We start from the raw sequence: 15,838 nt of genomic DNA, 5'->3' as shown, positions 1-15,838 counted from the left end.
TGTACCTGGCTGTTTCTCCTCACCTACTACTTTGGCATGTATTTCTCGAAGGAAGCGTACATGCTTTCTATCTCAAAACTAAACTTAATTCCATGTTGGTTCCAGCCAAATGCTTTGTCTTGTGTCTGCTAGATTAAACCCAATTTCTTTGCTTAAGCATATTATTCCAAATCCTCTAAAATGAACATTGGGACCCAACATTGAAGGGCTTATATATAATAATTCAAATGGTGTGTATCTAAGTGATTAAGTCATTGAAGTGAGGCTCAAAAAAAAAAAAAAAAGAGATTTGCTTTCTATACCATCTGAGATCCTGTTACTTTGGGAGCATGTACAGCATACATTGACGAGTAGCTGCCATGTAAATAAGGCTGTTTAATCTATATTATACACACCTGGTGCTGACAAGTATTACAACTTCAGGAGACTTGTCTTTATCTCATATTTTTGTAATCTTTACGCTTTCTGTGTTGTACAAATTGTTCACTCCTCTTTTATTTTGTCTTTGTATGCAACAAGCGGAAAGAAACATCTAACCTGCCTCTTATGTAACTCATTACTACGTTTATCTGAGATAAACACATTTGTTGTAAACTGTATCTTCACTCATCTGAAAGGCCTTTTTGTGTATCTTTCCCTCAGTCTCCCTACAGTATTCATAGTTTCTTGCCAGAAAACACAGAACCACTATATTTTAGTATAAAAAATGAACCTGATCTAATCAAAAGTTCATTATTCAAAGCAACAAATAGGCACACCGCAAATAACGATGACAAATTAAAAAGTGTGAGGCGAAGAAAGATAACACTGGCCTAATTTTACAATCATTATGTTCTGTAAGTGGGTGGAGTGAAGGTTAATACAGACAGTGATCCGACATGTCTGTAATTTACACCAATAATAGTTCAAATAGATACACTTAATACTGAAAAAGTCATGAAACCTTGGTATTTCACTTATAGAAATGTAGTTAACAAATAGACATAGTGTTATAAAGGAAGTTGCTATGTTTCCTGTACCTTGAACTCAAGCTCCATGCCAGTGACGTGCTCGCCGCTCTCCACCTGGGCCAGCTTCTGGATGTAGGAGTAAAGGCTCCGGGCAGCCACTTCAGTGTTGCCGCAGGCGACCGCCTCCAGCAGAGCGTCGTGAATGAAGCTGTACTGATCCTCCGTCTGCACCATGTAGTTCCGCTGCGAGCGCATCAGCGTCACATGGCCGTAAATGTCGACCGTCTTCTCGTGCTTGATACGTTCAAGCATGGCATCGATAACAATAAAGCAACCTGTCCGGCCAACACCCGCACTACAAGAGGAGGGGAAGAAATGAGAAGAAATATAAATGATAGGGTTTGTTATAGATGTTCACCCCTGCTTTTAGATCCAGTCATCTGAGGTGCTTTGTGTGTAAGGTATAGCAATTATCAGTGCTTAAATATATAAAGGATTGAAAGAATTAGAGATTATGTGTGTCCAGTAATGCTTGTAGATTGCTTGGGCATTGCATTTTATATAAATGAGTGGGAGAAGATATAGTGAAAGCAAGAGCAGGAATACTGATAAAACAAAAAATGACACACAGAACAACAAGAGGACAGGGAAGGAGACGGAGCAAAGCAAGCCGTCACATTTCAGTTCTATTGGGTAGTGCTTTGGACTCACTGAAGTCTTCTTATCTTGACAAAGAGGAAGGTTTCAATTTGAATAAGCCATTTGAGAAATATCACTTGTAAAGGGAGGATGGGCTAAGGAGCAAAAAGGGAGAAGCACGAAAGATGGAAAGGGATTACTGTGAGGCTTTTCACAGAGAGGAGAAAAAAAGAGGACAAAGATAGAGAGAATAAAAGCAGAGAAAAAAGGGATGCCTTAAAAGGAAAGATGATGTGACCGAGAGGATGTGACCAACGGAGCGAAGAAAGGATGTGGGATCTTGTAAGAAAGAGAGCATGTGTTTGTATAATGTGCGTTATGTAATATATAATAGCAGTCATGGAGGAGTTCTTCATTTTGTTTGCTCATGGACATACAAACACGCATACCATGGGCGGGGCAACATGGAGAAAAAACCTTCCATGTGTAGGGTTCATTTGACTTTATTGGCATTCAGCTTACCACAGGGGCACATTCAACTGTCCCAGTTGGCCACAAAAATTCCAGTTACATAAAAATGTAAAAACACGTTGGATCACAGAGCATCAAAAGAGTACATTATCTAACCAAACGTTGCTACTGACCTGCAGTGAGCGATGATGGGTCCTGCGTCAGGCGGGTTGCAGGTCTTCACTCTGCGGAGGAAGGCGAGGAAGGGGGTGGGGTACTCTGGTACTCCGTGGTCAGGCCACGCCGTGAACTGGAACTGACGAACCTCCCGCTTCTCACTCGAGCCATTCTGGAAATAACAAAGCGAGGCGGGGTTGGATTTGGTGGTGGAGTTTAGTTTGGAGTCATTGACAGACTCATTTTCTTTGTGTCACAACAAAAATAAACACAAATAAAGTGTTTCCTTAGCAACATGGGCGTTACAGACATGGTTTACTGTTCAGGGCATTTGAAGGGTTATTGTACAATGAGAGCTGTAATTAACTTTATAGGTACAGCGACTCGCCCTCAATCTAGCTCATCTACTAGATGCCTGGATCGTCTGCCCCCACAGAGCCCATTTAACCCTCCTGTTGCGTTAATTCCCCCCCCCCTTACTTTGGTGTTCGCAGTCAAATTTAACCGGTCCTGCTTTAACTGCTATTACATTAACACAAAAAACATTAATCATCACCAAATGTCATTTAACACCCCTTCAAACTGTAAATATTGTATCAGACTACTGGTATACATGAACAATTGCACTGAACAAGTATTGCGTGTGCCAGGTGTGATCCATGTGGGGGGATGGGCACATACGAGCGGGAAATGTTTGCACTTTTTTTTTTGTTACTTTCGTTGCAATTGTATATATATATATAGAACTGCAACGAAAGTAATAACAAAAATGTAATATCCTTTTCAGTTTCACAGAACACAAATTGGGTTATTTAAATAATATGTTTACATGATTTTGTTGTGAATTAAATGCAATCTCGATGTCATCGTACTATAATACGATGGCTACACGACGGCATTGCGAGGGCTTCACGTAGTCGTGTTGCCTTCCTAAGACGATCGGGCAGCTTTTTGTTTCCTTCGTATTGTCTTCGTGAGGCGAAAAATGCCCGATGGCAGGGGCGGACTGGCCATTGGGTATACCGGGAGTTTCCCCGGTGGGCCGGTGCTGTGTGTGGGCCGGAGGGCCAAATAAATCCTACCGGCCCACATTTGTAAGTGTTCCGGCCCAGCCCAGCCGGTTTTGATAGGCTACCTTTGTTCTATCTATCAGTTTCACTTTCACACATCAGGCCTGTAGCAGCTGTCACTGCGCAGTGAACGATCAGGAGAGAGTGACTGCAAGACCTAGCAGGCAGTTGCTTACAGATGGATAAACAAGCTCCAAAGCGTAAAGGCGTTTTTGTATAGTTTGTGTGTACAGTATTGTAGCGAGCCCTGGGTTCAGAGGGAGGGGCTTGCATAGGGGAGGGGGGGGGGGTTGGCAGGGAAACGGGGTTCAGGGGGAGTGGCTGTACGGCTGTACCCGTAGGATAGAAAAGGGGGAAGTGACGTCTGACTCAGAGGTCGCGCGGCTGTGAAGAAGAACGTGTTGCCCACATTCTGTTACTGAGTTTAGGCTAGTTAGCTAGCAGGTTTATTGTTTTGGGTGCAGTCACTTTTGCCTCCACTTGCTGTTCATATAAATGTTGAAAGAAAAAGTCAATCTGTTTACAGTTCTGTTTTATATGGGTGTTGAATAAGAAGAAGAAGAATTGTGAGGGATGAAACCCTCTTTAATGGTCACACATGCAGAGCACACAGCACACACAGTGAAATGTGTTCTCTGCTTTTAACCCATCCTAGTACCAGGAGTCTAGTACTAGGAGCAGTGGGCAGCTATTGCACAGCGCCCGGGGAGCAATGGGAGTGAGGGGGGAAGGGGGATGTCCGGTGCCTTGCTCAAGGGCACCAGGGCAGGAGGTGAACTGGGACCTCTCCAAGTAGAGGTCCACACTCCAAATAGGTCTGGTCGGGGACTTGAACCGGCGACCCTACGGCTCACAGTCCAAGCCCCTACTGACTGCCATAGATTTAGTCCCTAATTTTGCTCTCAAAATGGACCAGATTGATGCATTTAACTTCAACATTTAAAAAAATAATCTTCCCGGGGGAGCCTGCCCCCGGACCCCCCTAGAGGAGGTGAGGTCCACCACCTGCCCACACCCCCTGTTAAATTGTCTCACCCACATTGAAGATGCTTCCTACGCCCATGATTTATTCCATGTGTCAAGTCAGGCAAATTGGGTCCAAATGTTATTGCATCAATGATCTGTTAACATTAAAATCACTAAATATATGCTGTAACTATTTTGCTCTAGGCAACTCAAGGGCTCAGGTAATGTGATTACTATATGAATAATTGTCCAAAATAACATAAAATGCATAGGCTTTTTTGTTAAGTAACATACTTTCGTCGCCGCCCGGCCGATACATGCCGCGCATTAAGTGGGCCTGTCTGTCAATTAATCCCCGGGCCACTTTTTCCCCCCAGTCCGCCCCTGCCCGATAGCACCGATGATCAGACAAAGTAAAGACAAAGATGACACGATTTGACAAGATGCCCTCACGAGTGCCTTACGAAGGGCAAAATGGACACACGAATTCAACACGAAAATGAACCTTCGCAAGGTCTTTTGGCATGCCAAAGATTTTGCCACCACTCACGAAGTTGCTGCCGGAGCCTGAGAAACTCCACCGGCGGTCATACGATGGCTTAAGATGCCCTCACGAATGGCCCGATGTTGTTAAGATCAGAGCCGAATTTGAACATTTCCTTTATCGTGTGTACATCTGGTGTCAATTTTGGGACAGTGTGACAGGGGCTTAAGAGAGAAACTGCTAAATCTCAAATTCTAACCTTTATAGAGGAACCATCTCTCATATGCTATCTATAGCTTCTACCTTAAAAGGGGATTATAGTTTCAAAATGGAAAACATATTTTTGGTGCAGCTTAAAAGGGAATAGTTTCATTACATATGGAGCTGATCGGATGGAGACATCATAGTTTAATGAATGCGATCATTTATATACCTAACAGTACAGATATAGTATACCTTCTTGCTCTCACATTGCTGCTCTGAACATCTACAGATACATGCAGCAACCCCCACATAACACAGCCGTCTGTCAGCTCCCGCCTCAAACTCAACGCATCAAAGATACAAGCTTGGATCCAGAGGAAGGTTTTTAAGAAGGATGAGAAGAGAGAGAAAAAATCTCCCTTGCATCTTTCTGTCCTCCACTCCTCTCTTTCCTCTCAGAAGCTCCTCTAATGGGGGTACTGTTTGCATTTCAATGCGGTGTTTCTGCTTCCCTGACAGAGGGAATTTTTGTGGTAATTAAAAGCAAACTGGCCTAAATCTTTTTTTCCTTTTGGACATTCCCTGTTTCTGCAGTTCAGACAGAATGCATGGATGTGCCGGCTGCTTGGCTGCTGGTTTAATTTAAATGTAATTATTTTGTTAAGGATTTATCAGTGGACACAATTCTGCATCACTGCAGGACACGCATACATATGCATAGATACCATGGTGACTGCTCTGTAGATGCAGTGTGTTTATTTGTGTTTGTGTGTGTACTGCCAGCTTCTGCTACCTTATTCGTCTACACAGATTCAGCAGTCTTTTTTTCTCAGAGATATAAAGTGAAAACAGCTCAGTGAAAATCACAGCAATTGCTACAGTTATAAGGAGGGGGGAGGCAATGGATAGAAAAATAACCCTATCCTGAAGTTTGATAGAGGCTGAGAGCAGCAGAATGTAAATGGCCCTGAATGTCAACTGGCAAGCTTTAAAGCACAGTGGCAGCTGAAATGCTGCTGTATTTATGTCACTGGTTTGTCTTAGTGTGTGTTCTGTTTGCACTCCTACGAAGCCAACATCTCAGCTGTGACATTATGGGGGAGCTATCTTTTGGAAACGTCTAATCTGTCCAATGGCAGGTTTTTAGCTTTATGTCTTCTCACAGGTCTTTTTTTATAACAATTGTCTTTGAACATAAGGTGTGTGAGTCGGTAAGAGAGAGTTTACATGTAAATGGGCTGGTGTGTCTAAGTATGAGTGTCTGTTTTTAAATTCATGTGCGTTTCAGTGTGAAAACGTGTCTTTGTGTGAGTGTGTGTGGGCATAGGAGCATGAAAGCAGTCTGCCAATTATGTATATTGAGTTTATCTTCTGCTCACTTTACCTAAGTGCTTCAATTTGGCAGACACACATAAACAGATGATCTATTGTAGGAGAGAGAGAGCTGAACAAGGTCAAAGGAGTGGATTGGAAGGGCAATGTGAAATAAGTGTTTTAGAGTATGTACCTTGACATTCAATGTAAAATCAGCACACGGTTGATACAAACATTTTAGTTCCCTTTGCAAACTTTGTGTCTCGTTTTTACAATGTGTGTCCTATCAATAAACCTCCTGTTCACTGTATAGTCGTTGAATAAGGATGTTGTTATTCGTGGTCCTGCATACGAAACCGTCCACTCTAGAATTATCTCCATGTCCTTGCTAGTTTGTTACAGTATTAGTGAATAAGAGGTTGTGTACTAAAGTTTGTACTGTATGTGAGAGAGAGAGAGAGAAATAATCTTACCTTGTGCAAGGAGAAAGTGCGGACACAGAAAGTGGCCAACTCTATGGTGTCCAACAGGGTGACTTGGGTCATACCATAGGTCTCTGTGGCACGACTGGGCCAGTACTGGTCACACTTAATCTGGAAATGAGAGCAAGAGAAAGAGGTATGTTACATTCCAATAAATGGTGTTTCCAGTGTTAAAAAGATCACACACACAAATGGAGAATTAATGAAAAAATCCAAACATTCTCGCTCTGACATAATTGCATTCACACACGCACCACTCATTAAGACAGCCTTCCTGGGGATTAAAACTCAAGACGGTGTTGACAGAAACACCGAGGTAACTCTTCTCTATTTCAAAGCTGAGAAATAACGCTTTGCAAACTGAACAGAAGGAAGCAGACTGTCACAGCAACTCAACTATAATAGCTTAACTTCACCCATCTTATACAAATCCTGCAAGCGTCTTTCCGTACGTCTTAGAACTAATGTTCATCAGTAAACATTAGTGTACAGGCACATGTTTAACATTTAGGACACATTATACCTTAACAATTACATTTAGATTTAGGATCTGTCAAAACAAACACATAAATACAGGGTCATCATTTCAGAACTTTACATACAATAATGTATTCTTGTAAATGCTTCAGAAGGAGTTTAATTTGTAGTAAAATTCTGGATAAGTATCTCAATTTTACTTTTGATTGGCTTTTTCCCCACTGGTTCTACATTATATCTTAAAACACAGCACCAGCTTCCTCCATCCCTCCCCTGTCAGATCCCTTAATAAAGATTCATTCAATATGGGGTGTGACGAGCCAGTGGACTTCAGATGAGATTTGACAGCTAGTGAGGGAGATGCACTCGCTGCCCTCCGTCTTTTTCTCCCATTTCCTGCTCAAGCTGACACTCATGTTCTACCGCCCACTAATCCTGATCACGTTTGACAGGAGTGGAACGCGCAAGTCAGGATGGAGGATAGGTAAACAATTGAACAGGGATAGAGTGAGGTAAATTAGTGGAGACACCTGGAGTGAGCAAGCCCGATGTTGACACATGTTGGAGTTGACAGGATGAATCATCGCAGCTGGCTTTTTGACATTTAGACAAGTTCACTCCTTGATAGCAAATGTCAAATATGTAAGAGATTTCCCTAACAGTGCCACCTTGGTTTTTACTGATTCACAATGCCAGATGACAATTTTCCTAAACGATTTCTAAGTGCTGCTGTTGCCTTCCGTATTTTGATCTATTGTAAGCAAGAGTAAATTGTCTACAATTTATTTTACAGTTTAGTCACAACTCAAAAGGTTGGACTTATGGTATCTTGGGAAAAGTGTCTTTGCAAGCTCAAGGATACCAGGCTAAGCTCCATCTGTAGAACTTCCAACAATACTCTTCCCCATGAAGATAAAAGTATGAACAGAACAGAAAAACTAAAATAATGAACTTATATGACATCTCATTGCTCCCATTTGGGACTGAGCTGCTATACTCTCAATGCACTTTTCTCTAACTTCCACTATCAACAGATGGTTGTGGAAAGCAATGGTCACAGATAGTGTAGGCCCTCTGTTGCTTTACATTTAATTTTAGCATCCTGCCTTGTGCCCTCAGAGCGCAAAACTTGCTAAGCTCTGAGTACTGAAGGGAACAAGTAACAGCTTGTTGTTTTTCAGAGAGAAATGAGAGCCAAGATACTCCCAGTGGAAACGCAGCCTAGCTTATCAGATGTGAACAGGTAGTCCGTCTTTGAATTAACTCTATTTTAAACCCTCCCAGCTGTTTTCACCACTTAACATTTCTACACTTCTCTGAAAGAAATCCAGCTCAAGAAAATATATTATGTTTACCTACCAATATGTGTGAAACTGGGAAATCCCTGTAAAGCTGGGCCCTTCTCTGCAGCTGGTTCATATCCTTGGCCAGTGATTTCAATTTGTGGTTTTATATATACAATTCTAAGTTTGGGAGGCCACTGCTGAAGAGATTTAAAAATAGACCAGCCAATCTCCACCAGTGACTTACCCGTGACTTCTCCTCCAGCCGGGTCATCATGACCACAGTGGCGGCTCTCTGCTCCCACACCATCCTCCAGAAGTCCCCGAACGTCTCTGGCAAAGGACCCTGGGTGGCGATGTAGGCGTTCTGCTTCCTGTAGCCATCAATGTAGTTGGAATTGATATAGTCGCTCCCTGTGATACCTAGATAAAAACAACAGAGAATATATATATAGTAAGAGATAGAACAATCTATTTTGCAAGGCAAGTTTATTTATATAGCACTTTTCAACACAAGGCAATTCAAAGTGCTTTACAAAAAATGAAAGACATTAAGAAAATGGCATTTAAAATCAGTCATTAAAAAGAAAAGCTAATAAATAAACATTAAAAGAAAAAATACATGGATAAAAGTGACAGTGCAGTCTAAGATATGAATAGTTCAATTAAAAGCAGCGACAAAAAGAAAAGTCTTCAGCCTGGATTTAAAAGTAGTCAGAGTTGCAGCGGACCTGCAGGTTTCTGGGAGTTTGTTCCAGATATTTGGAGCATAATAACTGAACGCTGCTTTACCATGTTTAGTTCTGACTCTGGGGACAGAAAGCTGACCAGTCCCTGAAGACCTGAGAGATCTGGATGGTTCATCATTTGTAGGCTTTCTTCACTTTTAATCCATATCTTGCCTTAATCTCTCAGATTTTTTCATTGTTTTACTTTCCTCATTATTCGCACCCCTTTGTTTTGTGCCATCTGCCTCGATAATTCACAGTTATCACACACTAACCCTGTGTTCCAATCAATGAAGGTGTAAAGATTGCAGAAAGGAAAAAAAGGAAAAAAGTTAATTGCTTAGTTCTTACACCTCTATTGTTAAAATAAGTGCAAATTGGCTGAGATCTGTAGATATATTGAATTATCCAGAGGACAGTGGCAGTGTCAACTTTTGGGACTTAACATATTCTAACCAATAAATAATATACTCCCATACTATATTACTAAAATAACCTCTCATAACCCCTCTCCCCCCTTTGCTACAGCAGAGCTGAAGGAACCCTCAGTTGTTTTTCCATTTGAATGGATTTTAATGCAGCAACTGCCTCAGATTCACAACTTCCTGTACTGCTCTTTTCTCATTTTCTTATTCTGCCCCTGTGGTTCTGCCTCGGTTTCTGAACAGCCTACATGTGATTTACCGCCACCACAGACAGAGTATGCTTGTAAATTGAGGATATCGAGGAGTAAATCAGCCTCTCAGCCACCACACCCAGGAGGTAGATCCAGCTACCATCCTTCTCATCCCGCCACCATGCTCTGTTGCACACCGGTCCACTAAATCTAGCCCTAAGGAGGAACGCCTCCACGTTTTGGGGTAGACGGATGTGTACTGGAGACATAATGACGAGGGTGGTGTATATGGCACTTGTAAGCTCTATCGCAAAAGCTTGCTTCCGTAATCTGCTATTAGAGTATGTCTAACACTGAGCATCTGACAGTGATAAGACATAACATCACAACCTTTCACCAACACTTGAGAAGAGACTGGAGTGTGGAGGCATCCGTGTTGAAGAGTCACGTCTCTCTTTGAGTGACGTCTCCTCACTCAAGCGACAAACAATGAAACACTTGACTGGGCTAATTTAAGAGAGGAGACGCAATGTGGACAACAACCAGGGTCGAGAGGAAGAATGAGAGAGCGAGAGGGAAAGATAGAGAAATATATATATATATAGAGAGAGAGAGCGAGAGAGTGAGAGACATTGAGAACAAAGAATGGAGAAGAGGAAAAAAAGAAAGAAAGCTAAAGAAAGGCAAATGTCATTAAAACGGATACCACGTCTGTAGTGGTTTGGCTTTAGTCATAGCTAAATGAACAGAGAATGGCAGCGTGCATGAATTGTTCTACTGCTGCGACTAATGGCAAAATCACTGCAGTGTAAAATAGAAATTTCAGACTTGATTAATTTATGTATTTATGGACGAGGCATTTTTTCCCTGGGATAATTTTGTTATGCATGTTGTTGCACCCTCAAATTGGCCTGACTATTGCGAGATGTCGAAATGTAGTCCGAGCAGTTATCTCGCACAAAAGGAGAGTACTGGAGTAGAGAGTTTGGCACTCCTCTGAGGAGTCTCTTTTGGTGATGCAATGCCAGCACAATGTCAGCGGCGAAGGGTGACTACCTCTGACAATGTCCAATGAGATTTAGGAGTTTTTCTGGCTCCCAGATACTCAGCACTGTGTCTGTGGGCAGTTAGAGGGAAGTCATGAGAGGGGGGCAGATCTGAAGAGACAAATGGGACGGTGAAACACTGGTTGAATTCCTTGGTCACTCTGAGTTCTGACAGGGTGCTGGGTCCATAGATGAGCTAAAACAAGTCCTTACCAACCCCTTAAAAATAACAGGGTTTACTGAACATACAGTTTTGTTCTGTAAATTCAATTGGTTTCTGCTGAACTAAATCTGAACCTCACATATTATAAATGACTAAATCCTATTTTAAATGTCTTATTTGGTTTCGTTTCATGTAACTGCATTGTGTAATCCTGTCCATTCTCGATTTTTGTTCTCCTATTTTAAGGACTTCATTGTATTTAATATATTCTGTTCTGCACTGCTATGCACTGTTCTAGTTTAGTCTTCTCTGTCTAACCCCATCCGGTCTATCCAGTATAAATTCCTAATAACTCAAACTGACTCTGTAATTATGAGGATTTCCCAAATGATCAGCAATGAGCTGAGCTCATCTTCCGTGTGGTGTAGATGCAGAGTGTGAGGATGGGTGTGCCTTACCGTCGATGGGGGCCAGGATGACGCGGGAGTGGTCGTAGGCGATGACGTTGGCGTAACGATTTTTGGGCTTGTTCACCTCCAGGTTGGAATGTTCCCAGGTGAACTGCTGGCCTGGATCGATAGACTGACGGGGGGGGGGGGGGCGCAGAGACAGGCAAAACAAGCACACACAAATAAGAAAATTAGAGGAGCTATGAGAGGAGCTGAGCAATAACAATAAAACCTGAATGTTATCAAAGAAATAAGAAAGGGAGGGTGAGGGAGAGAAATTAAGAGTGTGATTTCCCGAAAGGAAAAAGGAACTTGGTATCATGAAAATCTGCTCATTGCCAGCATCTGCACACGGTACTTTATCTAGATCATTAATGTAGCGTGTGCATAATGACAAACAACAATATTGATGAAGGCGGCAGATCTCCCCCTCGAGGCGAGGGCTTACAACGAGCCTGGCACTCGGGTAAAGATATATTCGGCTGCCTGTTTAAAATACAAGAACTCCAGTTAAATATTCTGTTTCCTTGTCAGGATAATTAAGTATTCCATTACGATCTGATGTTTGCTCATTGGCGTCTGACGCTCTGTTGGTGTGGGGACGGAGGCTTGAAGGTTATTTGCAGTTAGGGCTTCAGAATGTAGGGTGGGGGGCTGCAGAGAGAGACTGAATGAAGTCCAACTGGAAAGCTGATCTAACAATTTCCATGCAATCGTTACAGCAATCAGAGCTTCCCTCTGTTTAAGCCTCACTCCATCTGTTTCTGTCTTTATTTCTGCCCCCTCATCTCTATCCCTCTTTCTTTGTCCCTGTTTTCCTTATATTCGTCTCTCAATCTTCAAAGTCTTCTCTCTTACTTTCTCTTTATCTCTTTTCTCCATCTCCTGTCTCCCCTCTGATGTTTAAACTCCCTCTATAGCAGCCCCCTCCAGCTATTTTTCCTTTTTTTGGAGATTACCTTAAGGCAGGCTATGTGAGCATGTGTGTGTTTGTATAAAGATTGGGGTCACTTCCCTGAAACATCGATCAACTCAAACATTTTAAAACCACGTCTGTGTCGACCAAACTTTAATCAATTTATCATAAATTCGATGTAGGACTTGTGTATGGCAAAAGTCCAGACAAAAATTCAGCAACAGCTAAAACTTCTCCCTCTTATGTTTCATGACCTGGTGTTTTTGTAGTTGAGGGACGGCTCCTTGTTAAGAAGGCCAGCTTTGCAGGACATTGCTGCTTACTGCCTGACAGAAGATAGATAATACACTCTATGGCTTCAGTATCGTCAGTAAAACTGTGGCTGCCTTTTCAGTGCCGTTTCGATGTCAGATTATCTCCTCTTCATCTCCACTCTCCAGCTGAGATGCCCCGCTCACTCTCTCTTTTCCCTCACTGAATCCTCATCATTAACCAAGCCTCCCCACCTCAACTCTCTCCCCTCTTCCCTCCATTTTTCCTCCACACTCAACTCACATCCCGCCTGGCTAAAAGCCAATCAGTCAAAGCCCCGTAGAGCTGCGCTTGGCAAGCCAGGGCGCCTGGACGAGCAGCCATTCATCAAGAAAATAACAAAATTAAAATTACACTTCTCTATTTAATGTGGTCATTTATTTTTCCTGGGGGGTGGTTTTGTAAAAGGGAAGCGGGACAGAGAGAGTGAAAAAGACAGAGTGGGAGAAAAGAGGAACGGGCGGTTTAATGTTCCCTCAAAGCCAAGTAATTAGAAGTTGTAGTTGTAACAAAGCGTCAACTTTGGCATCACGTCTCTCTTTCCAGCGAATGGAACAAACTTGTCCACTTGGTACATAGCCCGGATGTAGATTTATGAATAATAGACACCCAAGAAATACTGGATTGCTATGAGAAGTCATTATCCACCAACATTCCCCGGCAGGCATGATGACAGCAATCTATGCCTGGGTACCTGCTTCCTACCTTCGCCTGGCGTGCAGCGAGGCGACAGGCGCGGTGATTTAGGAATGGCGGAGAGGGGATATTGCTTGTATGCAAACGAGAGCTGATTCAGCACTCCTGATTTCTAATCAACTCTGGTGTCATTTATAACCACCGCGCTCTCAGAGCTCAGACAGCTCAGTTATCCCCGCCGCACACACAGCACACACACACACACACACACACACACACACACACACACACACACACACACACACACACACACACACACACACACACACACACACACACACACACACACACACACACACACACACACACACACACACACACACACACACACACACACACACACACACACACACACACACACACACACACACACACACACACACACACACACACACACACACACACACACACACACACACACACACACACACACACACACACACACACACACACACACACACACACACACACACACACACACACAATGTTCAAGCCTGACAATCAGTTAGCTTTTCCCCAAAAAACAGATGGAGTTGTGCATACACCACACTCTACCCATATTTTGAAAGAACGAACATCTTTGCTTAGTCCCCTAGTAGAGCCATTATGTTATCATGTTTTCTTAAGTAAATGTTTAAAATATTTAGGATTTAATTCATCAAAAAATATTTCATGTTTTTAAGCCCCTGATTTCTCAGTCATTCTAATGTTCTCTCCTGAAAGCCGTTATCACATTGGCTTGTAAGCACATCCATGTTGGATGTCACAAGGAGTTTTTCATTTTGCAGCAGAAATATTTACCTTCTTTTTTCCCCCTTGTTTCATGGTTGAATGCATGATCGTATGATTTGTATTATTTAGCAAATACATTTGTTTTTCCGATACAATTACTTGTTTTTCAGTGTTATGCCAACACATATTTTAGTCCCTGTCAAATAAAGTAATAGAAGAAGAAGACAATTGCTTTAAGGAGTTCAGGAATTGCAATAACCCGCCAAGGGGAATTTTATATAATTGAAAATGACAAATGCATTGCTTTGCCATGTTAAGGCTGCCAATGTATCTGAGGAAATAGGTGGCTGACAGAAACTGATAGTTCATTATTACTGCATTGTGGACAAGCAGGAAAAAACAACAAACACAGTTGTGTCCCTGGAGGAAAAAAAGTACTATTGTGTCCCGTTCCAATGAAAACACAATCAGGCAGAAATCAATACTCAGAAGAAAAACTTTGACCTTTGGCTCACTCACCTCATATTCCTGGGAGAGCTTGAGGTTGTCGTTGGCCTTGAGAACTTCTGTGTGTTCAGCCAGCTCTGAGATAGGGATGGGAGGATGACTCATCATACCTGCTCGCCACAAAATGGAGAGAGAAATTGCACACAGCGTAAGAGAGGACAGAAGGTTCATTAGTGAAGCACACAGGACACACGTTCAAAATGTAAGTCACACAATACAGCATTTATGGGTGAGAAAATGTTGCTTACATAACAATGGAAGTTGTGTTTTAGTGGTGAGGAAGCTTGTGCAGAACATGGTGAATGTCACACACACACAAACATGTATTGACAGGTGATGTTATAGGCACGTGATTGGACCAGGCCAGAGCTCAGAAACAGCTAGGTTTGTCGAGCAGGGCTGACTGATTATTTACTATAGCAGCCTGTAGCAAACATCCACACAAACTGTATTAATTATTGCAAGGGTCATGATACACACACACCAATAGGACCAATGCTGCTGACTGAAGCCACAGAAAAACATTTGAAGGCATCAATTATTTTTAATAGCTAGTTAAATCAGTTAAGAACGACACAAGATTAAAAGTATACGTGCTTGATGATGAAAGACAGGACAAGAAACGCAACTGTCTTTTTTAGTCTTGGAATCAATGGAATGCTTGAAATGTTGAAAACATGTCTTTTACTTCTCATTGAAGATAATTAAAAGTACATTTGCTTTCAGCTGTTAGCAACGAGAAAAATAGGATAATTTAATGCTGGATCATTTGTTAGTGGGAAAATCAATCTCGGAAAGGAAGTATCCCTTTGAGGGAAGTTATTTGTCATTACCTAAATCATTACTATATATTATTTTTAACATTTTTGTATTACTTTCAGCACCATCCTCAATTCAAATATTGATGAGAGAAAAGCTATGAACCAGCTTGATCAGATCAAAAATACTGCAATACTGTATCCTTAATCTTTAATTATCTTGTTGTGCTGTGTTGTTAGGTGAACATTTAGAATGGTGCCGCTCTAAAAAAGGCAATTATACAAAAGCAGAGCCCTGACCTGGGGGCTCTTGGGAAGGGAGGTGTGAGGGGGATTTAGGGGGGTTTAGGAGTGTGAGTGATGTGAAGTGACACAGTGAGCTGCTCCATTCCAATCATTGCAAAGCAAGCAAGCTGCTG

The 15,838-nt window shown here is 42.2% G+C and overlaps 1 protein-coding gene across 16 annotated transcripts in view; it reads right to left on the bottom strand.

Moving 5' to 3' along the window:
• ptprsa (protein tyrosine phosphatase receptor type Sa) overlaps positions 1-15,838 on the bottom strand; it is a 242,357-nt gene that overhangs the window by 15,405 nt on the left and 211,114 nt on the right. For all 16 annotated transcript variants that reach the window (XM_034213083.1, XM_034213086.1, XM_034213088.1 and 13 more), the window contains 6 exons: positions 14,674-14,771; positions 11,508-11,631; positions 8,744-8,919; positions 6,728-6,847; positions 2,234-2,388; positions 1,020-1,305 (listed from right to left, as the gene is read on the bottom strand). In XM_034213083.1, the coding sequence (XP_034068974.1) occupies positions 1,020-1,305; positions 2,234-2,388; positions 6,728-6,847; positions 8,744-8,919; positions 11,508-11,631; positions 14,674-14,771 (959 nt within the window). The remainder of the gene's footprint in view (positions 1-1,019; positions 1,306-2,233; positions 2,389-6,727; positions 6,848-8,743; positions 8,920-11,507; positions 11,632-14,673; positions 14,772-15,838) is intronic.

The sequence above is a fragment of the Gymnodraco acuticeps genome, unplaced genomic scaffold (assembly GCF_902827175.1).
Source record: "Gymnodraco acuticeps unplaced genomic scaffold, fGymAcu1.1, whole genome shotgun sequence".
NCBI classification, from domain to species: Eukaryota; Metazoa; Chordata; class Actinopteri; order Perciformes; family Bathydraconidae; genus Gymnodraco; species Gymnodraco acuticeps.
The sequence above is the reverse complement of the archived record's forward strand: the minus strand, read 5'-3'. Positions and strand labels throughout refer to the sequence as shown.